We start from the raw sequence: 27,432 nt of genomic DNA, 5'->3' as shown, positions 1-27,432 counted from the left end.
AGTTTCCCTTGTGCTGCTGAGAGGCTGAGCCCCTGCACCCCTGAAGCCCCCACCGCCTGCTCCCACATTCCAGAGAACAAAAGTGCCGTGGGGGAGGCGGTAATCCCCCTCAGAGGGTCACATGGGCACGGCCGGTTACCAGGAGGCAGGGCATCTTCCCGGGGGAGGACGGAGCCGCCGCCCGCTCTCCAGTGCACGGTCTCCCCCACAAAGGATGCGGACCCGGAGGTGTCCACCCGGCGCAGAGATTGAAGGGCAGTCCTGGCCAGTCCAAGGAGGAGGGCTCTGAAATCAGGACACCGAGTCAAAAGTAAACTTGGACGGCCTCTGAAATCAAAACACGGAGCACAATGTAAGTGGCGGCTGTCTGAAATCAGGACACGGAGTACAAAGTAAATGGTGGCTGTCTCAGGAATCAAGACACGGAGCACAAAGTAACTGGCGGCGGTCTCTGAAATCAGGATACGGAGATAAAAGTGAACTGGGATGGCCTCTGGAATCAGGACACGGAGTACAAAGTAAATGGTGGCTGTCTCAGGAATCAGGCCACGGAGCACAAAGTAACTGGCGGCTGTCTGAAATCAGGACACGGAGTTAAAAGTAAACTGGGACGGCCTCTGAAATCAGAACACAGAGCACAAAGTAAGTGGCGGCTGTCTGAAATCATGCCATGGAGTACAAAATAGATGGTGGCTGTCTCAGGAATCAGGACACGGAGTACAAAGTAACTGGCCGCGGTCTCTGAAATCAGGATACGGAGATAAAAGTAAACTGGGACGGATTCTGGAATCAAGACACGGAGTACAATGCAACTGGCGGCTGTCTGAAATCAGGACACGGAGTTAAAAGCAACTGGCGCCTATCTCGGAAATCAGGACAGGGTGTATAAAATAACTGGCGGTTGGCCTCTGAGATCAGGATACGGAGATAAAAGTAACCTGCGGCGGCTTGTGGAATCAGGACACTGAGTTAAAATTAACCACCTGCGTTGCTCCGAGGATCGCGAACTTGGAACGAGGAAGCAATACATTTTGCGAACTTTTCGTGCGCGCGAGCGGATGTTCGCGAAATTTTCCTATCTCTTCCCGAACTGTGAGTCGCATATATTTGATGCGCAAATTTTGTGTTTTTTCGGTGGTCATAATGCGTTCGTAAGTGCCAGGGCACACCGTTTTTGGGAGACTGAACCCTAAAGCTGAAAAGACGTGCTGCTGCGGGGGTTCCTTACATGTTCCCAAAAGACACCCCAGGTCCGGCAGATGGCCGCAGGAGTTTTCCCGCGCCCCGTGCTTTGTTACGCGTCCAGGCTGTGAGTGGACACTCGCCATCAAGTGAGGGACCACGGGGCCTGCATCTGACAGAGTACATGCTGAGACCTCTCATCTCTTAGGGACTGGCACCTGTCCGACTGCGCAGGACTGACCCATTCTGCAAAGGATTCGCACCCCGATTTCTGAAAAACTTTCTAGAACTAGCTATTGTGTATTTTTCCAAATCTGCGGGGATCGGTGACAGACAAGAGTTTTGCATTTGCCTGTCGGACGGAGTGTTGCCCTCAGTGCTGTGCGTCCCAGGCCTCCCAGTGACACCCCCACCGGCCCCAGCATGCCCTCGATGTACAGCCAGCGCTCTCTGACCGTGCTGGTCCTGCTGGGGGTCCTGGCCGCCATCATGTCGGTGCTGGCCGCCACCCTGGTCTTCCAGGTCCAGTCCCAGCAGGGGGCGGTGAAGGAGGCGCCCCCGCTGCCCCCCGGGGTGCTGCTGCCCGCCTGCACGGGGCTGGCCGCCCTCTGCCTGACCCTCAACGCCTGCTGTGTCATCGTCTGCCTGCTGCATGCCTACTTCAGCACCGAGGTGTGCCGGGAGCAGGGCCCCGGGCCCGAGAGGTGACCCCGACTGCTGCACTCATGGGGGGCCGGGGGGCTGCGCCACCCGGGGTGACAGTGTACTGACCTCCTGGTGGGGCTCAGTGCCTGCTCTGGGTTGTAACATAGGTGGGGGTGACAGGCGTAGATGAGATTACAACATAGTACATGTGTGCAGTTACACTGACAACATAGCACAGGCGTGCGGTTACACAGGAGGTGGTGACAGGCGTAGATGAGATTACAACATAGCACAGGCGTGTGCTTACACAGGAGGTGGTGACAGGCATAGATGAGATTGCAACATAGTACAGGCATGCGGTTATATAGGAGGTGGTGACAGGCGTAGATGAGATTGCAACATAGCACAGGCGTGCAGTTACAATGACAACATAGCACAGGCGTGCGGTTACACAGAAGGTGGTGACAGGCATAGATGAGATTGCAACATAGTACAGGCGTGTGCTTACACAGGAGGTGGTGACAGGCATAGATGAGATTGCAACATAGCACAGGCGTACAGTTACACTGACAACATAGCACAGGCGTGCGGTTACACAGGAGGTGGTGACAGGCGTAGATGAGATTACAACATAGCACAGGCGTGTGCTTACACAGGAGGTGGTGACAGGCATAGATGAGATTGCAACATAGTACAGGCATGCGGTTATATAGGAGGTGGTGACAGGCATAGATGAGATTGCAACATAGTACAGGCATGCGGTTATATAGGAGGTGGTGACAGGCGTAGATGAGATTGCAACATAGCACAGGCGTGCAGTTACACTGACAACATAGCACAGGCGTGCGGTTACACAGGAGGTGGTGACAGGCGTAGATGAGATTACAACATAGCACAGGCGTGTGCTTACACAGGAGGTGGTGACAGGCATAGATGAGATTGCAACATAGTACAGGCATGCGGTTATATAGGAGGTGGTGACAGGCGTAGATGAGATTGCAACATAGCACAGGCGTGCAGTTACAATGACAACATAGCACAGGCGTGCGGTTACACAGAAGGTGGTGACAGGCGTAGATGAGAATTGCAACATAGCACAGGCGTGCAGTTACAATGACAACATAGCACAGGCGTGCGGTTACACAGGAGGTGGTGATAGGTGTAGATGAGGTTACAACATAGCACAGGCGTGCAGTTACACAGGAGGTAGTGACAGGCATAGAGATTACAACATAGCACAGGCGTGCAGTTACACAGGAGGTAGTGACAGGCATAGAGATTACAACATAGCACAGGCGTGCGGTTGCACAGGAGGTGGTGACAGGCGTAGATGAGATAATAACATAGTACATGTGCGGTTACATAGGAGGTGGTGACAGGCGTAGATGAGGTTACAACATAGCACAGGCGTGCGGTTACACAGGAGGTGATGACAGGCGTAGGTGAGGTTACAACATAGCAGGGGCGTGCAGTTACACCGGAAGTGGTGACAGGCGTAGATGAGATTACAACATAGTACAGGCGTGTGGTTACACAGGAGGTGGTGACAGGCGTAGATGAGATTGCAACATAGCACAGGCGTGCGGTTATACAGGAGGTGGTGACAGGCGTAGATGAGGTTACAACATAGCACGGGCGTGCGGTTACACAGGAGGTGGTGACAGGCGTAGATGAGGTTACAACATAGCACGGGCGTGCGGTTACACAGGTGGTGGTGACAGGCGTAGATGAGATTGCAATATAGTACAGGCATGCGGTTATATAGGAGGTGGTGACAGGCGTAGATGAGATTGCAACATAGCACAGGCGTGCAGTTACAATGACAACATAGCACAGGCGTGCTGTTACACAGAAGGTGGTGACAGGCATAGATGAGATTGCAACATAGTACATGCATGCGGTTATATAGGAGGTGGGGACAGGCGTAGATGAGATTGCAACATAGCACAGGCGTGCAGTTACAATGACAACATAGCACAGGCGTGCGGTTACACAGGAGGTGGTGATAGGTGTAGATGAGGTTACAACATAGTACAGGCGTGCAGTTACACAGGAGGTAGTGACAGGCATAGAGATTACAACATAGCACAGGCGTGCAGTTACACAGGAGGTAGTGACAGGCATAGAGATTACAACATAGCACAGGCGTGCGGTTGCACAGGAGGTGGTGACAGGCGTAGATGAGATAATAACATAGTACATGTGCGGTTACATAGGAGGTGGTGACAGGCGTAGATGAGGTTACAACATAGCACAGGCGTGCGGTTACACAGGAGGTGATGACAGGCGTAGGTGAGGTTACAACATAGCAGGGGCGTGCAGTTACACCGGAAGTGGTGACAGGCGTAGATGAGATTACAACATAGTACAGGCGTGTGGTTACACAGGAGGTGGTGACAGGCGTAGATGAGATTGCAACATAGCACAGGCGTGCGGTTATACAGGAGGTGGTGACAGGCGTAGATGAGGTTACAACATAGCACGGGCGTGCGGTTACACAGGAGGTGGTGACAGGCGTAGATGAGGTTACAACATAGCACGGGCGTGCGGTTACACAGGTGGTGGTGACAGGCGTAGATGAGATTGCAATATAGTACAGGCATGCGGTTATATAGGAGGTGGTGACAGGCGTAGATGAGATTGCAACATAGCACAGGCGTGCAGTTACAATGACAACATAGCACAGGCGTGCTGTTACACAGAAGGTGGTGACAGGCATAGATGAGATTGCAACATAGTACATGCATGCGGTTATATAGGAGGTGGGGACAGGCGTAGATGAGATTGCAACATAGCACAGGCGTGCGGTTACACAGGAGGTGGTGATAGGTGTAGATGAGGTTACAACATAGCACAGGCGTGCAGTTACACAGGAGGTAGTGACAGGCATAGAGATTACAACATAGCACAGGTGTGCGGTTGCACAGGAGGTGGTGACAGGCGTAGATGAGATAACAACATAGTACATGTATGGTTACATAGGAGGTGGCGACAGGCGTAGATGAGGTTACAACATAGCACAGGCGTGCGGTTACACAGGAGGTGATGACAGGCGAAGGTGAGGTTACAACATAGCAGGGGCGTGCAGTTACACCGGAAGTGGTGACAGGTGTAGATGAGATTACAACATAGTACAGGCGTGTGGTTACACAGGAGGTGGTGACAGGCGTAGATGAGATTGCAACATAGCACAGGCGTGCGGTTATACAGGAGGTGGTGACAGGCGTATATGAGGTTACAACATAGCACGGGCGTGCGGTTACACAGGAGGTGGTGACAGGCGTAGATGAGATTACAACATAGCACAGGCATGCGGTTACAAAGGAGGTGGTGACAGGCGTAGATGAGGTTACAACATAGCACGGGCGTGCGGTTACACAGGTGGTGGTGACAGGCGTAGATGAGATTACAACATAGTACATGTGCGGTTACATAGGAGGTGGTGACAGGCGTAGATGAGGTTACAACATAGCACGGGCGTGTGGTTACACAGGAGGTGGTGATAGGCGTAGATGAGATTACAACATAGCACATGTGTGCGGTTACACAGGAGGTGATGACCGGCGTAGGTGAGGTTACAACATTGCACAGGCGTGCGGTTACACAGGAGGTGGTGACAGGCGTAGATGATGTTACAACATAGTACAGGCGTGCGGTTACACAGGAGGTGATGACAGGCGTAGGTGAGGTTACAACATAATACAGGCGTGCGGTTACACAGGAGGTGGTGACAGGCGTAGATGATGTTACAACATAGTACAGGCGTGCGGTTACACAGGAGGTGATGACAGGCGTAGGTGAGGTTACAACATAGTACAGGCGTGCGGTTACACAGGAGGTGATGACAGGCATAGGTGAGGTTACAACATAGTACAGGCGTGCGGTTACACAGGAGGTGATGACAGGCGTAGGCGAGGTTACAATATAGCATGGGCGTGCAGTTACACCGGAAGTGGTGACAGGCGTAGATGAGGTTACAACATTACAACATAGCACAGGCGTAGATGAGATTACAACATAGTACATGTGCGGTTACGTAGAAGGTGGTGACAGGCGTAGATGAGGTTACAACATAGCACAGGCGTGCGGTTACACAGGAGGTGGTGACAGGCATAGAGATTACAACATAGCACAGGCGTGCGGTTGCACAGGAGGTGGTGACAGGCATAGATGAGGTTACAACATAGTACATGTGCGGTTACATAGGAGGTGGTGACAAGCGTAGATGAGATTACAACATAGTACATGTGCGGTTACATAGGAGGTGGTGACAGGCGTAGATGAGGTTACAACATAGCACAGGCGTGCGGTTACACAGGAGGTAGTGACAGGCATAGATGAGATTACAACATAGTACAGGCGTGTGGTTACACAGGAGGTGGTGACAGGCGTAGGTGAGATTACAACATAGTACAGGCGTATGGTTACACAGGAGATGGTGACAGGCGTAGATGAGATTACACCATAGAACAGGCGTGCGTTACACAGGTGGTGGTGACAGGCATAGATGAGATTACAACATAGTACAGGCATGCAGTTACACGGGAGGTGGTGACAGGCGTAGGTGAGATTACAACATAGCACAGGCGTGCGTTTACACAGGAGGTGGTGACAGGCATAGATGAGATTACAACATAGCACAGGCGGGCGGTTACACAGCTGGTGGTGACAGGCATAGATGAGATTACAACATAGTACAGGCGTGCGGTTACACAGGAGGTGGTGACAGGCATAGGTGAGATTACAACATAGCACAGGAGTGCGGTTACACAGGAGGTGGTGACAGGCATAGATGAGATTACAACATAGTACAGGCGTGCGGTTACACAGGAGGTGGTGACAGGCATAGGTGAGATTACAACATAGCACAGGAGTGCGGTTACACAGGAGGTGGTGACAGGCATAGATGAGATTACAACATAGCACAGGCGTGCGGTTACAAAGGAGGTGGTGACAGGCGTAGATGAGGTTACAACATAGCATGGGCGTGCGGTTACATAGGTGGTGGTGACAGGCGTAGATGAGATTACAACATAGTACATGTGCGGTTACATAGGAAGTGGTGACAGGCGTAGATGAGGTTACAACATAGCACAGGCGTGTGGTTACACAGGAGGTGGTGATAGGCGTAGATGAGATTACAACATAGCACAGGTGTGCGGTTACACAGGAGGTGATGACCGGCGTAGGTGAGGTTACAACATAGCACAGGTGTGCGGTTACACAGGAGGTGATGACCGGCGTAGGTGAGGTTACAACATAATACAGGCGTGCGGTTACACAGGAGGTGGTGACAGGCGTAGATGATGTTACAACATAGTACAGGCGTGCGGTTACACAGGAGGTGATGACAGGCGTAGGTGAGGTTACAACATAGTACAGGCGTGCGGTTACACAGGAGGTGATGACAGGCATAGGTGAGGTTACAACATAGTACAGGCGTGCGGTTACACAGGAGGTGATGACAGGCGTAGGCGAGGTTACAATATAGCATGGGCGTGCAGTTACACCGGAAGTGGTGACAGGCGTAGATGAGGTTACAACATTACAACATAGCACAGGCGTAGATGAGATTACAACATAGTACATGTGCGGTTACGTAGAAGGTGGTGACAGGCGTAGATGAGGTTACAACATAGCACAGGCGTGCGGTTACACAGGAGGTGGTGACAGGCATAGAGATTACAACATAGCACAGGCGTGCGGTTGCACAGGAGGTGGTGACAGGCATAGATGAGGTTACAACATAGTACATGTGCGGTTACATAGGAGGTGGTGACAAGCGTAGATGAGATTACAACATAGTACATGTGCGGTTACATAGGAGGTGGTGACAGGCGTAGATGAGGTTACAACATAGCACAGGCGTGCGGTTACACAGGAGGTAGTGACAGGCATAGATGAGATTACAACATAGTACAGGCGTGTGGTTACACAGGAGGTGGTGACAGGCGTAGGTGAGATTACAACATAGTACAGGCGTATGGTTACACAGGAGATGGTGACAGGCGTAGATGAGATTACACCATAGAACAGGCGTGCGTTACACAGGTGGTGGTGACAGGCATAGATGAGATTACAACATAGTACAGGCATGCAGTTACACGGGAGGTGGTGACAGGCGTAGGTGAGATTACAACATAGCACAGGCGTGCGTTTACACAGGAGGTGGTGACAGGCATAGATGAGATTACAACATAGCACAGGCGGGCGGTTACACAGCTGGTGGTGACAGGCATAGATGAGATTACAACATAGTACAGGCGTGCGGTTACACAGGAGGTGGTGACAGGCATAGGTGAGATTACAACATAGCACAGGAGTGCGGTTACACAGGAGGTGGTGACAGGCATAGATGAGATTACAACATAGCACAGGCGTGCGGTTACAAAGGAGGTGGTGACAGGCGTAGATGAGGTTACAACATAGCATGGGCGTGCGGTTACATAGGTGGTGGTGACAGGCGTAGATGAGATTACAACATAGTACATGTGCGGTTACATAGGAAGTGGTGACAGGCGTAGATGAGGTTACAACATAGCACAGGCGTGTGGTTACACAGGAGGTGGTGATAGGCGTAGATGAGATTACAACATAGCACAGGTGTGCGGTTACACAGGAGGTGATGACCGGCATAGGTGAGGTTACAACATAGTACAGGTGTGCGGTTACACAGGAGGTGATGACAGGTGTAGGTGAGGTTACAACATAGCATGGGCGTGCAGTTACACCGGAAGTGGTGACAGGCGTAGATGAGGTTACAACATTACAACATAGCACAGGCGTAGATGAGATTACAACATAGCACGGGCGTGCAGTTACACAGGAGGTGGTGACAGACGTAGATGAGATTACAACATAGTACATGTGCGGTTACGTAGGAGGTGATGACAGGCGTAAATGAGGTTACAACATAGCACGGCGTGCTGTTACATAGGTGGTGATGACAGGCGTAGATGAGATTACAACATAGTACATGTGCGGTTAAATAGGAGGTGGTGACAGGCGTAGATGAGGTTACAACATAGCACAGGCGTGAGGTTACACAGGAGGTGGTGATAGTCGTAGATGAGATTACAACATAGCACAGGTGTGCGGTTACACAGGAGGTGATTACAAGCGTAGGTGAGGTTACAACATTGCACAGGCGTGCGGTTACACAGGTGGTGGTGACAGGTGTAGATGATGTTACAACATAGTACAGGCGTGCGGTTACACAGGAGGTGATGATAGGCGTAGGTGAGGTTACAACATAGTACAGGCGTGCGGTTAGACAGGAGGTGGTGACAGGCGTAGATGAGATTACAACATAGCACAGGCGTGCGGTTACAAAGGAGTTGGTGACAGGCGTAGATGAGGTTACAACATAGCACGGGCGTGCGGTTACACAGGTGGTGGTGACAGGCGTAGATGAGATTACAACATAGTACATGTGCGGTTACATAGGAGGTGGTGACAGGCGTAGATGAGGTTACAACATAGCACGGGCGTGTGGTTACACAGGAGGTGGCGATAGGCGTAGATGAGATTACAACATAGCACAGGTGTGCGTTTACACAGGAGGTGATGACAGGTGTAGGTGAGGTTACAACATTGCACAGGCGTGCGGTTACACAGGAGGTGGTGACAGGCGTAGATGATGTTACAACATAGTACAGGTGTGCGGTTACACAGGAGGTGATGACAGGCATAGGTGAGGTTACAACATAGCATGGGCGTGCAGTTACACCGGAAGTGGTGACAGGCGTAGATGAGGTTACAACATTACAACATAGCACAGGCGTAGATGAGGTTACAACATAGCACGGGCGTGCAGTTACACAGGAGGTGGTGATAGGGGTAGATGAGATTACAACATAGTACATGTGCGGTTACGTAGGAGGTGGTGACAGGCGTAGATGAGGTTACAACATAGCACAGGCATACGGTTACACAGGAGGTGGTGACAGGCATAGAGATTACAACATAGCACAGGCGTGCGGTTGCACAGGAGGTGGTGACAGGCATAGATGAGGTTACAACATAGTACATGTGCGGTTACATAGGAGGTGGTGACAGGCGTAGATGAGATTACACCATAGTACATGTGCGGTTACATAGGAGGTGGTGACAGGCGTAGATGAGGTTACAACATAGCACAGGCGTGCGGTTACACAGGAGGTAGTGACAGGCATAGATGAGATTACAACATAGTACAGGCGTGTGGTTACACAGGAGGTGGTGACAGGCGTAGGTGAGATTACAACATAGTAGAGGCGTATGGTTACACAGGAGATGGTGACAGGCATAGATGAGATTACAACATAGCACAGGCATGCGGTTACACAGGTGGTGGTGACAGGCATAGATGAGATTACAACATAGTACAGGCATGCGGTTACACGGGAGGTGGTGACAGGCGTAGGTGAGATTACAACATAGCACAGGCGTGCGTTTACACAGGAGGTGGTGACAGGCATAAATGAGATTACAACATAGCACAGGCGTGCGGTTACACAGCTGGTGGTGACAGGCATAGATGAGATTACAACATAGTACAGGCGTGTGGTTACACAGGAGGTGATGACAGGCATAGGTGAGGTTACAACATAGTACAGGCGTGCGGTTACACAGGAGGTGATGACAGGCGTAGATGAGGTTACAATATAGCATGGGCGTGCAGTTACACCGGAAGTGGTGACAGGCGTAGATGAGATTACAACATAGTACAGGCATGCGGTTACACGGGAGGTGGTGACAGGCGTAGGTGAGATTACAACATAGCACAGGCGTGCGTTTACACAGGAGGTGGTGACAGGCATAAATGAGATTACAACATAGCACAGGCGTGCGGTTACACAGCTGGTGGTGACAGGCATAGATGAGATTACAACATAGTACAGGCGTGCGGTTACACAGGAAGTGGTGTCAGGCATAGGTGAGATTACAACATAGTACAGGCATGCGGTTACACAGGAGGTGGTGACAGGTATAGATGAGATTACAACATAGCACAGGCGTGCGGTTACACAGGTGGTGGTGACAGGCGTAGATGAGATTACAACATAGCACGGGCGTGCGGTTACACAGGAGGTGGTGACAGGAGTAGGTGAGATTACAACATAGTACAGGCATGCGGTTACACAGGAGGTGGTGACAGGTATAGATGAGATTACAACATAGCACAGGCGTGCGGTTACACAGGTGGTGGTGACAGGCGTAGATGAGATTACAACATAGCACAGGCGTGCGGTTACAAAGGAGGTGGTGACAGGCGTAGATGAGGTGACAACATAGCACGGGCGTGCGGTTACATAGGTGGTGGTGACAGGCGTAGATGAGATTACAACATAGTACATGTGCGGTTACATAGGAGGTGGTGACAGGCGTAGATGAGGTTACAACATAGCACAGGCGTGTGGTTAAACAGGAGGTGGTGATAGGCGTAGATGAGATTACAACATAGCACAGGTGTGCGGTTACACAGGAGGTGATGACAGGCGTAGGTGAGGTTACAACATTGCACAGGCGTGCGGTTACACAGGTGGTGGTGACAGGCGTAGATGATGTTACAACATAGTACAGGCGTGCGGTTACACAGGAAGTGATGACAGGCGTAGGTGAGGTTACAACATAGTACAGGCGTGCGGTTACACAGGAGGTGATGACAGGCATAGGTGAGGTTACAACATAGTACAGGCGTGCAGTTACACAGGAGGTGATGACAGGCATAGGTGAGGTTACAACATAGCATGGGCGTGCAGTTACACCGGAAGTGGTGACAGGCGTAGATGAGGTTACAACATTACAACATATCACAGGCGTAGATGAGGTTACAACATAGCACGGGCGTGTAGTTACACAGGAGGTGGTGACAGGCGTAGATGAGATTACAACATAGTACATGTGCGGTTACGTAGGAGGTGATGACAGGCGTAGGTGAGATTACAACATAGCACAGGCGTGCAGTTACACAGGAGGTGGTGACAGGCATAGATGAGATTACAACATAGCATGGGCGTGCGGTTACACAGGAGGTGGTGACAGGCGTAGATGAGATTACAACATAGCACAGGCATGCGGTCACACAGGAGGTGGTGACAGGCGTAGATGAGATTACAACATAGCACAGGTGTGCGGTTACACAGGAGGTGATGACAGGCGTAGGTGAGGTTACAACATAGCACAGGTGTGCGGTTACACAGGAGGTGATGACAGGTGTAGGTGAGGTTACAACTTAGCATGGGCGTGCAGTTACACCGGAAGTGGTGACAGGCGTAGATGAGGTTACAACATTACAACATAGCACAGGCGTAGATGAGATTACAACATAGCACGGGCGTGCAGTTACACAGGAGGTGGTGACAGACGTAGATGAGATTACAACATAGTACATGTGCGGTTACGTAGGAGGTGATGACAGGCGTAAATGAGGTTACAACATAGCACGGGCGTGCTGTTACATAGGTGGTGGTGACAGGCGTAGATGAGATTACAACATAGTACATGTGCGGTTAAATAGGAGGTGGTGACAGGCGTAGATGAGGTTACAACATAGCACAGGCGTGAGGTTACACAGGAGGTGGTGATAGGCGTAGATGAGATTACAACATAGCACAGGTGTGCGGTTACACAGGAGGTGATTACAAGCGTAGGTGAGGTTACAACATTGCACAGGCGTGCGGTTACACAGGTGGTGGTGACAGGTGTAGATGATGTTACAACATAGTACAGGGGTGCGGTTACACAGGAGGTGATGATAGGCGTAGGTGAGGTTACAACATAGTACAGGCGTGCGGTTACACAGGAGGTGGTGACAGGCGTAGATGAGATTACAACATAGCACAGGCGTGCGGTTACAAAGGAGTTGGTGACAGGCGTAGATGAGGTTACAACATAGCACGGGCGTGCGGTTACACAGGTGGTGGTGACAGGCGTAGATGAGATTACAACATAGTACATGTGCGGTTACATAGGAGGTGGTGACAGGCGTAGATGAGGTTACAACATAGCACGGGCGTGTGGTTACACAGGAGGTGGCGATAGGCGTAGATGAGATTACAACATAGCACAGGTGTGCGTTTACACAGGAGGTGATGACAGGTGTAGGTGAGGTTACAACATTGCACAGGCGTGCAGTTACACAGGAGGTGGTGACAGGCGTAGATGATGTTACAACATAGTACAGGTGTGCGGTTACACAGGAGGTGATGACAGGCGTAGGTGAGGTTACAACATAGTACAGGCGTGCGGTTACATAGGAGGTGATGACAGGCGTAGGTGAGGTTACAACATAGCATGGGCGTGCAGTTACACCGGAAGTGGTGACAGGCGTAGATGAGGTTACAACATTACAACATAGGACAGGCGTAGATGAGGTTACAACATAGCACGGGCGTGCAGTTACACAGGAGGTGGTGACAGGCGTAGATGAGATTACAACATAGTACATGTGCGGTTACGTAGGAGGTGGTGACAGGCGTAGATGAGGTTACAACATAGCACAGGCATACGGTTACACAGGAGGTGGTGACAGGCATAGAGATTACAACGTAGCACAGGCGTGCGGTTGCACAGGAGGTGGTGACAGGCATAGATGAGGTTACAACATAGTACATGTGCGGTTACATAGGAGGTGGTGACAGGCGTAGATGAGATTACACCATAGTACATGTGCGGTTACATAGGAGGTGGTGACAGGCGTAGATGAGGTTACAACATAGCACAGGCGTGCGGTTACACAGGAGGTAGTGACAGGCATAGATGAGATTACAACATAGTACAGGCGTGTGGTTACACAGGAGGTGGTGACAGGCGTAGGTGAGATTACAACATAGTAGAGGCGTATGGTTACACAGGAGATGGTGACAGGCATAGATGAGATTACAACATAGCACAGGCATGCGGTTACACAGGTGGTGGTGACAGGCATAGATGAGATTACAACATAGTACAGGCATGCGGTTACACGGGAGGTGGTGACAGGCGTAGGTGAGATTACAACATAGCACAGGCGTGCGTTTACACAGGAGGTGGTGACAGGCATAAATGAGATTACAACATAGCACAGGCGTGCGGTTACACAGCTGGTGGTGACAGGCATAGATGAGATTACAACATAGTACAGGCGTGCGGTTACACAGGAGGTGGTGTCAGGCATAGGTGAGATTACAACATAGTACAGGCATGCGGTTACACAGGAGGTGGTGACAGGTATAGATGAGATTACAACATAGCACAGGCGTGCGGTTACACAGGTGGTGGTGACAGGCGTAGATGAGATTACAACATAGCACGGGCGTGCGGTTACACAGGAGGTGGTGACAGGAGTAGGTGAGATTACAACATAGTACAGGCATGCGGTTACACAGGAGGTGGTGACAGGTATAGATGAGATTACAACATAGCACAGGCGTGCAGTTACACAGGTGGTGGTGACAGGCGTAGATGAGATTACAACATAGCACAGGCGTGCGGTTACAAAGGAGGTGGTGACAGGCGTAGATGAGGTGACAACATAGCACGGGCGTGCGGTTACATAGGTGGTGGTGACAGGCGTAGATGAGATTACAACATAGTACATGTGCGGTTACATAGGAGGTGGTGACAGGCGTAGATGAGGTTACAACATAGCACAGGCGTGTGGTTACACAGGAGGTGGTGATAGGCGTAGATGAGATTACAACATAGCACAGGTGTGTGGTTACACAGGAGGTGATGACAGGCGTAGGTGAGGTTACAACATTGCACAGGCGTGCGGTTACACAGGTGGTGGTGACAGGCGTAGATGATGTTACAACATAGTACAGGCGTGCGGTTACACAGGAAGTGATGACAGGCGTAGGTGAGGTTACAACATAGTACAGGCGTGCAGTTACACAGGAGGTGATGACAGGCATAGGTGAGGTTACAACATAGTACAGGCGTGCAGTTACACAGGAGGTGATGACAGGCATAGGTGAGGTTACAACATAGCATTGGCGTGCAGTTACACCGGAAGTGGTGACAGGCGTAGATGAGGTTACAACATTACAACATAGCACAGGCGTAGATGAGGTTACAACATAGCACGGGCGTGCAGTTACACAGGAGGTGGTGACAGGCGTAGATGAGATTACAACATAGTACATGTGCGGTTACGTAGGAGGTGACGACAGGCGTAGGTGAGATTACAACATAGCACAGGCGTGCAGTTACACAGGAGGTGGTGACAGGCATAGATGAGATTACAACATAGCATGGGCGTGAGGTTACACAGGAGGTGGTGACAGGCGTAGATGAGATTACAACATAGCACAGGCATGCGGTCACACAGGAGGTGGTGACAGGCATAGGTGAGATTACAACATAGCACAGGCGTGCGGTTACACAGGAGGTGGTGACAGGCATAGATGAGATTACAACATAGCATAGGCGTGCGGTTACACAGGAGGTGGTGACAGGCATAGGTGAGATTACAACATAGTACATGTGCGGTTACACAGGAGGTGGTGACAGGCCTAGGTGAGATTACCACATAGCACAGGCGCGCGGTTACACAGGAGGTGGTGACAGGCATAGGTGAGATTACAACATAGTACATGTGCGGTTACACAGGAGGTGGTGACAGGCCTAGGTGAGATTACAACATAGTACATGTGCGGTTACACAGGAGGTGGTGACAGGCCTAGGTGAGATTACAACATAGCACAGGCGTGCGGTTACACAGGAGGTGGTGACAGGCATAGATAAGATTACAACATAGCATAGGCGTGCGGTTACACAGGAGGTGGTGACAGGCATAGGTGAGATTACAACATAGTACATGTGCGGTTACACAGGAGGTGGTGACAGGCCTAGGTGAGATTACCACATAGCACAGGCGCGTGGTTACACAGTAGGTGGTGACAGGCCTAGGTGAGATTACATCATAGTAAAGGCGTGCAGTTACACAGGAGGTCGTGACAGGTATAGATGAGATTACAACATAGCACAGGTGTACAGTTACACAGGTGGAGGTGAAACACATTGGTAGTAAAGTCACACTACAACATAGTAGACATGGGGTATAAATATCATACTTCAACATGTTAGTAAATCCCAGTGCAGAATTTTACTGTAGGCCACCCAGGTGTGCAATTGCATAGGTAGAGTAAATTGTATCCTTCTATATATAGTAGAGTCCACAACATAGTCAGATTTGAAGTTTGTATAGGTATATATATAGAGGGGCCTGTGGTGACTCTGTACTCTATGTATAGGGTGGCTTTGGGTCCGAGGTACTCCCTATATATAGGGAGGCTTGGGTGACTGCCGTACTTCCCCTTTAGAGGGCGGCTTGAGGTACCGCTGTACTCTGTATACATAGAGGGGCTTGGGGTACCGCTGTACTCTCTATATATGGGGTGGCTTGGGGTATCGCTGTACTCTTCTTATATAGGGCGGCTCGGGGTACAACTGTACTCATTATATTTAGAGGGGTTTGAGGTACCGCTGTAATCCCTATATATAGGGCGGCATTGGTTACCACTGTATTCCTTATATGTAGGGCGGCTTGAGGGTACCAGTGTACTCCCTATAGAGAGGTGTCTTTGGATACCAATGTACTCACTATATATAGAATTTCTTCGGGTTCCGCTGTACTCCTTATATATAGGGCAGCTTGAGGGTACCAGTGTAGTCTATGTATATAGGGTGGCTTTGGGTACTGCGGTACTCCCTACATATAGGGTAGCTCAGGGTACCACTTTACTCCCTATATATAGGGCGGCTTGAGGTACCGCTGTACTCCCTATAAATAGGGTGGCTTGAGGTACCGCTGTACTTCCTATATATAGGGCGGCTTTGGGTACAGCTGTACTCCCTATATATAGGGCGGCTTGGGGTACAGCTGCATTAGGTGTATATAAAGGGGCTTGGTGTACCGCCATACTCCCTACATATAGGGGGGCTTAGGGTACCACTGTACTCCCTATAGATGGGTGGCTTGGAGTACTGCCGTACTCCCTATAGATAGGGCTGCTTGGGGTACCACCATACTCTCTATACATAGGACCGCTTGGGGCACTGCTGTGCTCCCTATATATGTATTGGTGGGCTTGGAGTACCGCTGTTCTCTCTCTCTTAAATAGGTCAGCTTGGGGTACAACTGTACTCCCAATATTTAGAGGGGATTGGAGTACCACTGTACTCCCTACACATAGGGCGGCTTGGGGTACAACTGTACTCCCTATATTTAGAGGGCTTGGGGTACCGCTGTACTCCTCCCTACACATAGGGCGGCTTGGGGTACCTCTGTACTCCCTATATTTAGAGAGCTTGGGGTACCGCTGTACTCCTCCCTACACATAGGGCGGCTTGGGGTACAACTGTACTCCTTATATTTAGAGAGGCCTGGGGTACCGCTCTACTCCCTACATATAGGGCGGCTTGGGGTACCGCTATACTCCCTACATATAGGGCGGCTTAGGGTACAACTGTACTCCCTATATTTAGAGGGGCTTGGGGTACCGCAGTACTTCCTGTATGTAGGGCAGCTTGTGGTAGAAAGTTACTATAAACACCCCAGCCTTTCAATGATGAACAGACATTTTGGTTGATCCTGAAGGTGGATTTTGGGGGGGAAGAGGCGGTGAGTTTGATGTGATCTGGGCATCCCAGATGTGTCCCAGAGGGGGGTGGATCAGAGGAGGTCCCTCCTCCTGGGGTGAAAGGGTCTTCAAGCGGCCTTAGAAATAGTTGATCGTTTCATGTTCATCAATTGGTTATCTGCTGTAGGTATCCGAGATAAAGCGCTATATTGCAATGTCTCATACAGGCTAGCGCTTGTAGGGAAGTGTAGGATTGTTGTTTGAATGGTTTAATGTGTATGACGTAGTGCTCAAGAAGGGGTGATCATGGGGATACCTGTGAGATCTGTCCAGTCCAGGGGTCCTGGCTAGGCTTGGGAGTAATTTTAATAACGCCAGAGTAATCAAAGTAATTTCTTTAATTCTGCATTAGTCTTTGACATGGAATTACAGATAATATTGTAAATATGACCAACTGTGTAATGAAGACCAATTTGGGGGACAAACCTTACCACAAAAGCACTAAGTGCTGGGAGTAAGTTCGGGGGATAACCCTACTCAAGTGCACATTTAGCGAGCGCGAGCAGCTGCTCCTGTTCAAGTTCAGCTGCGTTTAGCGCTATATCTTAGTGCAAAATGCATCCTCGCGTCCAGTTTGGACACAGGGAGACATTTTTGCACTAACAAAATAGTGGTAAATGCAGAATTACTCTTCTCGCGTAATTCCAGATAATCTTGTGGCACTTTTATTTATTTACGCATGGTTACGCTACTCGGAATTCTGAGAAGTACACGGTTTACGCCCCTATGCCTCGCCCTGGTGCGGGGGGACAGCAGAGGATGAAGTGAATGCTGAGGTGAGGATGCTGGGCGAGGGGTGCTACCTGATGTCTTCGGGTACAGGCGGCTGAGGAGTGCCTCTGGAGTGGTAACGATACTCTTCAAGACTGGAGCCCACATTACCTCACAGCCGGCACCAATGCTAAGGGCGCACTTGTTCTTGAGCCGGCGGGGGGGGAGGGGAGGAGGGAGGCCTGTTTGATGTGACGTAACACAGCATGCTTGAAGCACTGGTTACTTAGCTACAGTACACATTCCAAAGCTGTGATGCGCACTGACGCCCCACTTGACACTGATAAACTCCTAGACCTGGAGGCGTGACAGGCGGGCCTGTGTGGTGTGACGTCACACTGCTTGTTTGAGGGCCAGGCACCAGGCTCTTGACTATACAATATGCTTGGCAAAGAGGTTCAGCCGAGATTCTCAGCTCCAGGGGTGTGTCAGGCAAACAGACATGTTGAGCATTCACGTGCCCTCAACAGGGGTGTGCGAAGATGGAGCCTCTAGGCGCTTTCCTGCAGGGCCAGCAGTCGCTGCATGGTTCAAGAGTACATGTATTTTGTTACGTTCATAGAGTTTGGATGCTAACTCAGCCTGCTCTTGGGTTGCCAGTGGTGGCGAAGTTGCCTGGCTCTCAGTTAGGTGCCAGGTCAGGCAGGGATGTGTGAGGGCACACTCATGGGTGAGCAGATCAGAGCCAGGGACCCACTCTTTCCTTTCCAGTATCTGGAAGAGCTTTTAGGAGCCGACCCAATCCTCTTAAAGGGGTACCCGGTGTACTGTTTACACAGCCCTGCATCCCTGACAATCACCACCAATAGGCATTCTAGAATGTTACTCTGTGCAATGACGTCTGCTTTGGTTTGAGACTGTGCTGACATCATTCACCACATGGGCTGTCCAAAAGTTAATATCATCTATTTTTTGGTTTTCACCAATACCTTTCCCATCGTTTGGTTGGTTGCAGCAGCACACGTCAGGTTTAAAAGCTAAGTATATATGTTGTGATGTTATGTCACTGTCGTTTGTATAGCGCATACTGTGCCATAAGAATGGCTTTAGTGAGCTATGGTAAGTCCAGAGAGATTGCATTCAGTCTTCTCATTTCGAGCATTTGTTACTCATTCCTTTCATAAGTTGGGCGTATGTTTGTTGCATTGCCTCCATAAGAGAGTTTTTGTTTCCCACCCTGAGGTGTCCTGGACAGTTTTGGAGGGATTGGCCCTTCCTGTTTCACGCATTATTTCCCCGTTTCCACAATGTGGCAGAAACTGCACTCGCACCAAGGACGAGCCAGAGGTTGGCTTTGGGCTGGGCATGCTTTCTGAAGATTTCTTCTCAGGTGTTTTATGTACGCACATTATGTGCATGCAAGCACCTGCAGTTTACCAGCACAACTGTTAAAAAAAAAATATATATATGTATATAAAAAACATGGTGAAACACTGACTTTAGAAGCACCAGGAGAGAAGCCTCCCCCACTCTCTCATTCAAAGGGCCATGAATGGGCCTGTCAGCGACAAGTGACTGCCCATAAATCTGCATACATTACCCTTCTGCTCCATTGTGTCGGCCATGTTTGAGTGGTGTGTTTCTGGAGAGGCCTGCTCTCGCGGGCTCATTAGCCTATCTGCTCACGTCGCCCCTGTCTTTCCCACGTCTCCTGTCTGTCACACTGAATTACTGGCCTACATTTCTGCTGCTTTGGTGAATCTACTGGGTAGAGAGTGGCACAAAAGCTGATCGCTGTGCGATTGTGTGACACCACAACAATGCAAGCTGCCTTTGCGCCGCGCTGGGCACCTGTGCCAGAAACAACAGCCATTGCACAAGGGTTTCAGGAGTCCCAACAGTGTATTCAATTGGAAACCTCTCCACACACAGGTGTTAGTAAAAATATTCTGTGTACAATATTTTCATAAGACTTTTTCCTCTTCGTCTAATGTTGACCCCTTTCATGCAGCTCAGAACTGAAGAAAAAGAAGTGTTTTTTTTGGTAGAACCATGTGGAGAGTGCTGAAGAGAACTGGTTTGGGGATAGGTGACAGACCATCCTCTTGAGTAGTCCTGGGTTAAGGATACATGCACCAATTTCCATTGTGAGATGGTGCAAACCTTTTTTAAAAAGCAAGCGTGGAGTCTGGCCACCCTGAGAAGAGAATACTTTTAAGAGCCCAGATATTTTCCGCACCGCAGTTACTTCCAAACATATCTCATGTAAAGAACAGGATTTCGAGATAGGTTTCAGTCCCCTGGAGCCCAGGTGAGGCAAAGTTACCTTAGATACAAGTGATGGATCTTTGGTGCATGGGGGTGTCGGATGATTTATATATATATATATATATATATATTATTGGATGCAGCGGGTTCACTCACATATTGTGGCATGCTTCATCATTCATTTCATCATTCATTTCATCATTCATCATTGGCTACCTCACCCCCACCCTGGTAAGATGGACACCAGGGCAGGCACAACCTCCCCTGTGAGGGAGTTCTTCAATATAGTCACATCCTGGATATTGCAGGGCTCCAGATCAAAGAGATAAAATTACCTTAGGGTAAACCACAAGTAATTTCCTTTAATGAGTGGTACCTTTGTTATGCTTAAAAACTAGTAGTTATGGGTGGTCAATGGGTATAGTGGCCCAGTCATTCTTAAAAGTGCTGACATGTTTCTGCCCACTCCTCCGCTAAAAATATAGTCAGGGGCGTTCATCAGGGCTGTGTGTGGATCCCTAATTCATATGGTCATATATGTACAAGCATACACCTGGTAAGACAGGTATTTCCGAACATCACCTTGGGTTTTTAGAGCCAACCTAAAAACCATCAGAAACAGTTTTTGTCAAATCACAAAAACATTTTCACTGCACAATGTGAGACACATGCACTCTTGACAGCAACTGTCGGAAGGACGTCACCGCATACGAGACCCAAACAACATGCAACATTAGTGCACAATGAGGCCATAACCATGCAATTCCACACATGTTGGTATGCCTACCCAGAGTAAGGTTGTAAAGTATTGTGTGGTCTGACCTAGGGTGGCGACTCCGGTAGTCCCACACTTCTTTATAAAAGAGAAAGTTATAATTCATACACATATTACATGTTTATCTCAACATTCATTAGATTCCTAATTTTTATGATGTGCTATGGTCTGGGTTTTGTAACAAAAGACCCTACCGAACCCAGTTCTTACTGAGTATTATAAAATATCCTCACCAAGTAAGGTCCATGATGTGCTTATCAAAGTGCTGCATTTCTCAGTATCAGCACTTTACAGTTTGAAACCTATTGTGACTATATGAATTAGGGATTTACACACAGCCCTGAGGAATGCCCCAGACTAGGTTATGGGCACAGGAGTGGGCAGAAACATGTCGGCACTTTTAAGGATGACTAGACCATTTTACCTTTAGACCATCCATAACCATTAGTTTTTAATCATGCTGAAGGGACCACTCATTAAAGAGAATTCCTTGTGGTTTACCCTGCGGTAATTTTAACAGTTTGATCTGGATTCCTGCAATATCAAGGATTCCACTATATTTGAGAACTCCCTCACGGGTGAGGCTGCATCCACCCTGGTAGCACCATCTTACCAGAGTGGGGTTAGGTGGCCAATGATGAAGCATGCCACATTACGTAAGTGAGGCCACCTCTTCCAATAATATATATATATATTTTTTTAACCCCTGGTAGGTAGTCATTAGGTCGTGTATGGGGAATCCATCGTACCTTTTGTGTGTTCATACTGTATGTTAGGCGGCAGTGCAGTGGTATATTGCTCCTTTTTCTTGCCTTATGTAATTTCATTCTCTAATCTCTGCCTTGTTAGTTATTCCTTCATCCTGAAGAGAGTGCGGTCTCTACCAGATCGCTATCCGCTCTCGCCCTGAAGGTTGAGGGGCAGATCAACGACACTGTCCTTGGCACCAGCCTGCAGACTCCACGAAAGCTTCTGCTGGGTAGATGTTGGCCAAGAAATAGGTTTATAATCCTACAGTCAGACATATACCTGCCGTACCCATCCAATAGGGGGCGCTGTACTCATTTATGCTATTAGAGTGAAGAACTGACATTTGTGAAACAGCATCCTGCCACAAAGCTGCAAAGTCCATCCGCACCACCTCTGCAGGGCTATCAGTGCCATGTTTATGCCACAAACCACTTGGCTTTCAGCTCCATCATTAAATCCAAGAAGGGAAACAAAACCCATAACAACAAAGTAATCATGCTTTTTCCCTTTGTTTCGATGTTTTAGGGGTGACTGGTTCCTTTTGGACACGCGTATCATTCGACACGTAGCTGTTGGCCTCTTCTGCTTTGGCGTGGCTGTGTATTTGGCAGGTAAATGTGTGGTCATTTTAAATACAGTATCCTGTTGTATCATTTACAAATCAAACAAGAGAGGTCCGAGTGGCAGGATAAGAGTGTTACTGGGCAGGAAGAAAGAGATCTCCACATTTAACGCCAGAGAAAAACAAACACTTAATACTATAACTAACTTTGCCAATGCAAACCTATCTGTGAAGCTTACTTCCATGTTCACCAGACTACTCAAGGTATACAATGTTCCCTCCGTAAATCAAAGGCAATGACTTTTCCTGCAAAGGCAATTTCAGCGGGCTTATGGTATTTTTTACTGATCTTGTAAAATTTATCACACAATGACTAAATATATAGGAATTTCCTCCAGTAAAAAAAAAAAAAAAAAATTCTTCAAATGTTTTTATCCACTATATCTTACATATAAAGTTTTCAACAAACTCTCTTTGATTTCTGTAGGAATACTGGGTCATTTCACAGCATACACAGTCCACATCCCACTTGGCTATACCATGTATTCCCTGTCATTACTATGTCTTAATTCCCTCTGGCGTTTCATTATAAGACATCCCCTTCTGCTGAGAAGCAAAATTCACAAAATTTGTGTCCTGTTTCCATGATGATGAAGCGCAACATCTTGAAGCTGTTGGAGTTGTATATTTTCCTGCCAGGTATTTGCAGGATAATACAGTACAATAAAGTGGGATTTGCACATGTTTCTCAGCCAGATATTTACTTAATTGTTCAAACAGTTTTTTCCATAATCTCTAATCAATGTTCTCAACCACGATAATAAAAAAATTACAGTTTTGGGAACAGTTTATTAATTTTAATTGTTTTTTAATTGAACAGCACCCACTTATTTTTAACTCCTTATTGACTTAGAAAAGGGTGGGTATTACAAAAGTCCATAAACATTTTTTTATACATTTTAAAGCTGCTATGATTGATATTCATGAAATATTTTCATTTTTCTTAAAAGAACACTAATAAAATATTTTTAGCATGAAAGTTTTCTACAAACTTTCAACTTAAAGTTGGAGTTACGTAGTAGTTACCAGGCAAATTGGCACAGCTTATCTCTTGAGAAATATCTTGGAGGACATATTTTGAAGGGAGCAAAACTGTGGCAGTCCATTCATTATTTGCAGAGTTTGTGTTGAGTCAAACTTTTAGGCTGAGAAACATAAACCAGGGGCAAGATGCTCTGTGAAAGTGGCCCCATAAAGAGATTGCAAATTGTGGACCGACCTTTGTAGCCACTGTTCACATAATAAGAACTTCCAGGGGGGTCACAGCACAACCTGCCTCATTAATATTCATTACAGAGGTCACCATTTGAGGCCCCTTGTATTTGGCTACAATTAGAGGGATGGTGTCCTGCAAAGGACAGCAGAACACCACCCGTGCAATTCAATTCCCTTAAGGAGCCATTTTTGGCAAACATCAGTGAGGGCAGGCAGTGGTCCTCTGGCCCATCCGCTGTACCCCTTGAAGGTGTTATCCAGATTGCAAAGGAGAAGAGATGCAAAGAGATGATCTTCCCTTTCCAAACCAGTTACCAGACTGTAATTACCGCCACAAACCATTAATGCATTGGTTACTGATTAGCAATCTGGAAGGATGGCACTAACACACATTTCAAATTGCAATGCAGTAATTAGTTATAAACACATTTTGAGATTCGAAAAAAAACTTTTCTGAATCACTCTCCATCCATTGATGCCAATGGCTCTACTGGTAGTGCACGTGGCTCCAGTGATTGATATTGTCTGTTAATGTGCCCGAAGCCCCTCCTACTGACGCTCCACGTATCCAAAGCTCCTCCCCCTGCCTGTGCATGTGCGACAAGCTCACCCAAGCTCCTAACAGTGTTTGTCCAGAGGCAACGACTTCCTACGCTGCCTGTCCATGAGCCCAAGCCTGCATTCTGCCTGCTGATGTCTCAAGCCCTCACACTTCCAGGACATGTGCCCTAAGCCCTCACACTGCCTGTCCATGTGGCCCAAGCCCTCACACTGCCTGTCCATCTGCCCCAAGCCCTCACACTGCCTGTCCACGTGCCACAAACTTTCACACTGCCAGTCCACATGTCACAAGCCCTCACACTGCCTGTCCATGTGTCACAAACTTTCACACTGCCTGTTCATGTGGCCCAAGCCCTCACACTGCCTGTTCATGTGCCCCAAGCCCTCACACTTCCAGGACATGTGCCCTAAGCCATTGCACTTCCTGTCCATGTGTCACAAACTTTCTCATTGCCTGTTCATGTGGCCCAAGCCCCCACACTACCATTCCATGTGTCACAAACCTTCTCACTGCCTGTCCATGTGGCCCTTGCCCTCACACTGCCTCTCCATGTGTCACAAAATTTCACACTGCCTGCCACATGTCAGAAGCCCTCACACTCCCAGGACATGTGCCCTAAGCCATTGCACTTCCTGTCCATGTGGCCCAAGCCCTCACACTGCCTGTCCCTGTGCCCCAAGCCCTCACACTCCCAGGACATGTGCCCTAAGCCATTGCACTTCCTCTTCATGTGGCCCAAGCCCTCACACTGCCTGTCCATGTGTCACAAACTTTATCATTGCCTGTCCATGTGGCCCAAGCCCTCACACTGCCTTTCCATGTGTCACAAACGTTCACACTGCCTGCCACATGTCACAATACCTCGCACTCCCAGGACATGTGCCCTAAGCCATTGCACTTCCTGCCCATGTGCCCCAAGCCCTCACACTGCCTGTCTATGTGTCACAAGCACTCACACTGCTTGTATGTGACCCAATCCCTCACGCTTCCTGTACATGCGCCCAAAGCACTTGACACTGCCTGTCCATGTGCCCTAAGCAGTCACATTACCTTCACATGTGCCACAATCTCTCAGACTATATCCATGTGTCACAAACCCTCAAAATTCATATGTGACATAAGCCTTCACACTGCCTGCCCAGATGATCCAAGCCCTCACACTGCCTGCCCATGTGATCCAAGCCCTCACACTGCTTCCCAATGTGTCTCACGTGCTTGTCATTGCCTGTCAGGTGCCAGAAGCTATTCCCATGACCTGTGAATGTTATGGATGCATGTAAAACTAGTAATGACTGTGTTCAGCCATGTTATGCAGGACATAAAACATGCCCACTTGGAGCAGAGGACTGATGTTCTCTTTCTTATCTTTCAGCCCTGTCTATGTACATGTTACTTCTCTTCGAGATGGAGACTGGTGTCACCAGCGCCTGCATTCTGTCCTCCGGGATCCTTGTCCTCGTGCTCACGGTCACCCATGCCATCTTTAAGGCTTCCCAGGCTCGCCGCGGCAGCCATGCTGAACTGGCCAGCACTATGTATGAAAACGACTCTGCACACGGAAGCGAGACCCCTGCCAACGGCCTCAACAACATCAAGGAGACCCCAAAGCCGAGACCTCGCCCGGAGATCCACAGAGAGTTCTCCTACCCACCATACGTTGAAAAGGCCCAGCCCACCTCACCAGTGCTCAGTGACGTCACATCGGCAGGTAGCCACATGACAGGACCTCGCCACGAGAGCAGCATGACTGAGAAAGATGGCTACACCATCCCACGCATGCACCGCACATTGTCAGCCGAGTCAGGGCTGCTGCAGCCCCACGGCAGGCCCTGGAATGGGATCACCCAAGAGATGAGGACCATGGTAGGGCGGAAACAGGGCGCCACAGCCAAGGACTCTACCTTGGTCTAACAAGTATCACCTGGTTGAAGGACCAGCGCAGAGGACTGGAGCCTGAAGGAGGACTCTATATACTCTTAAGTGGCAAATAGAAGTAGGCCACCCTACAAGTGCAAAATTATTTGATGCTTGCATTCAGTACAAGTGTACATTTAGTTCACAGACTTGTAAGACTTCCGGCTTAATCAAGCTGTATAAAATATCCTATAAGTTCATGGACATGTTCATCTGCCATGATTGTTACAGACGTACAAAATACCACTACTAGAATGCACATGAGCGAAACTGATTTCTTGTACATATATGTGCAAAACACCCTTTCAGAACAGAGATGAGCAAAACTGCCAACTTGTACATACAGGTGCAAACACCCTGTAAGGGCATGGAAGTGTGAAACTGCTTGCTTCTACAAAAACTTGATAAAAACATCCTATTAGTACATAGATGAGCAAAACCGCCTCATTATACCTAGGTGTGTAAAACTCCCTATTAGAACTTAGATGAGCCAAACTGTCCACCTGAATACAGGAATGCAGAACAGGCTGTTACTACATAGATGAATTCAACTACCTGCTGCCATGTAACCTGTTAAACAATATGTGAGTAAATACAATCTAATGCTATAGTTAATACTTTGAAATCCACTCCCTCTACAGCTGGACTGATGTGTAAAGCTCACTCTTAATACACAGACTTGAGAGCATTTTAAAGTACACAGACTTGCAAAACAGCCTGCTTGAATCCTGATGGCCAAGGCCATATTAGATCATTTAAATGTGGTGAACCATGGATGTCTGCGGCAGAAGCAGATTCCAGGAGGCTGTACGCTCACGCTCCAGGCAGCCTGGACCAGTGCTTTCAGATTATGGCAGTAAAAAAAATCTTGAGGTACTGCACCGGTGATTGAAATTGGTTGAGTCGCGTAGCAGAAATCTTTCAATAAACAGGTTTTATCCTAATATTCTGTTCATGAAATTTGTCGGAGGTGGCCTTCTGGAAAACAAAGTAATTTGGATCATTTTAGAAAACTTAAATGAATTGCATAGGAAAAAAACAATAATTGTTGACATAAATATTGGCAATCTGATCGCTTTCTTAACACATTAATTATAGTACTGTGAGTAGGACAGGGTAATAACTTTTTTTTAGGAACGCAGTAATCAAGTTACTTTGAATGCAGTAATCAGGTTTCTTT

At 48.6% G+C, this 27,432-nt stretch overlaps 1 protein-coding gene across 1 annotated transcript; it reads left to right on the top strand.

The window, feature by feature from the left end:
- Window positions 1-27,196, top strand: TMEM221 (transmembrane protein 221). Its single transcript, XM_069216801.1, has 3 exons — window positions 1-1,886; window positions 22,465-22,550; window positions 25,711-27,196. Exons 1-3 carry the CDS (start codon window positions 1,606-1,608, stop codon window positions 26,247-26,249), a joined length of 906 nt encoding a protein of 301 aa, XP_069072902.1. The 5' UTR covers window positions 1-1,605; the 3' UTR covers window positions 26,250-27,196.
- The last annotated feature ends 236 nt before the right edge of the window (window positions 27,197-27,432 follow it).

This window comes from Pleurodeles waltl, chromosome 12 (assembly GCF_031143425.1).
Source record: "Pleurodeles waltl isolate 20211129_DDA chromosome 12, aPleWal1.hap1.20221129, whole genome shotgun sequence".
NCBI classification, from domain to species: domain Eukaryota; kingdom Metazoa; phylum Chordata; class Amphibia; order Caudata; family Salamandridae; genus Pleurodeles; species Pleurodeles waltl.
The sequence above is the reverse complement of the archived record's forward strand: the minus strand, read 5'-3'. Positions and strand labels throughout refer to the sequence as shown.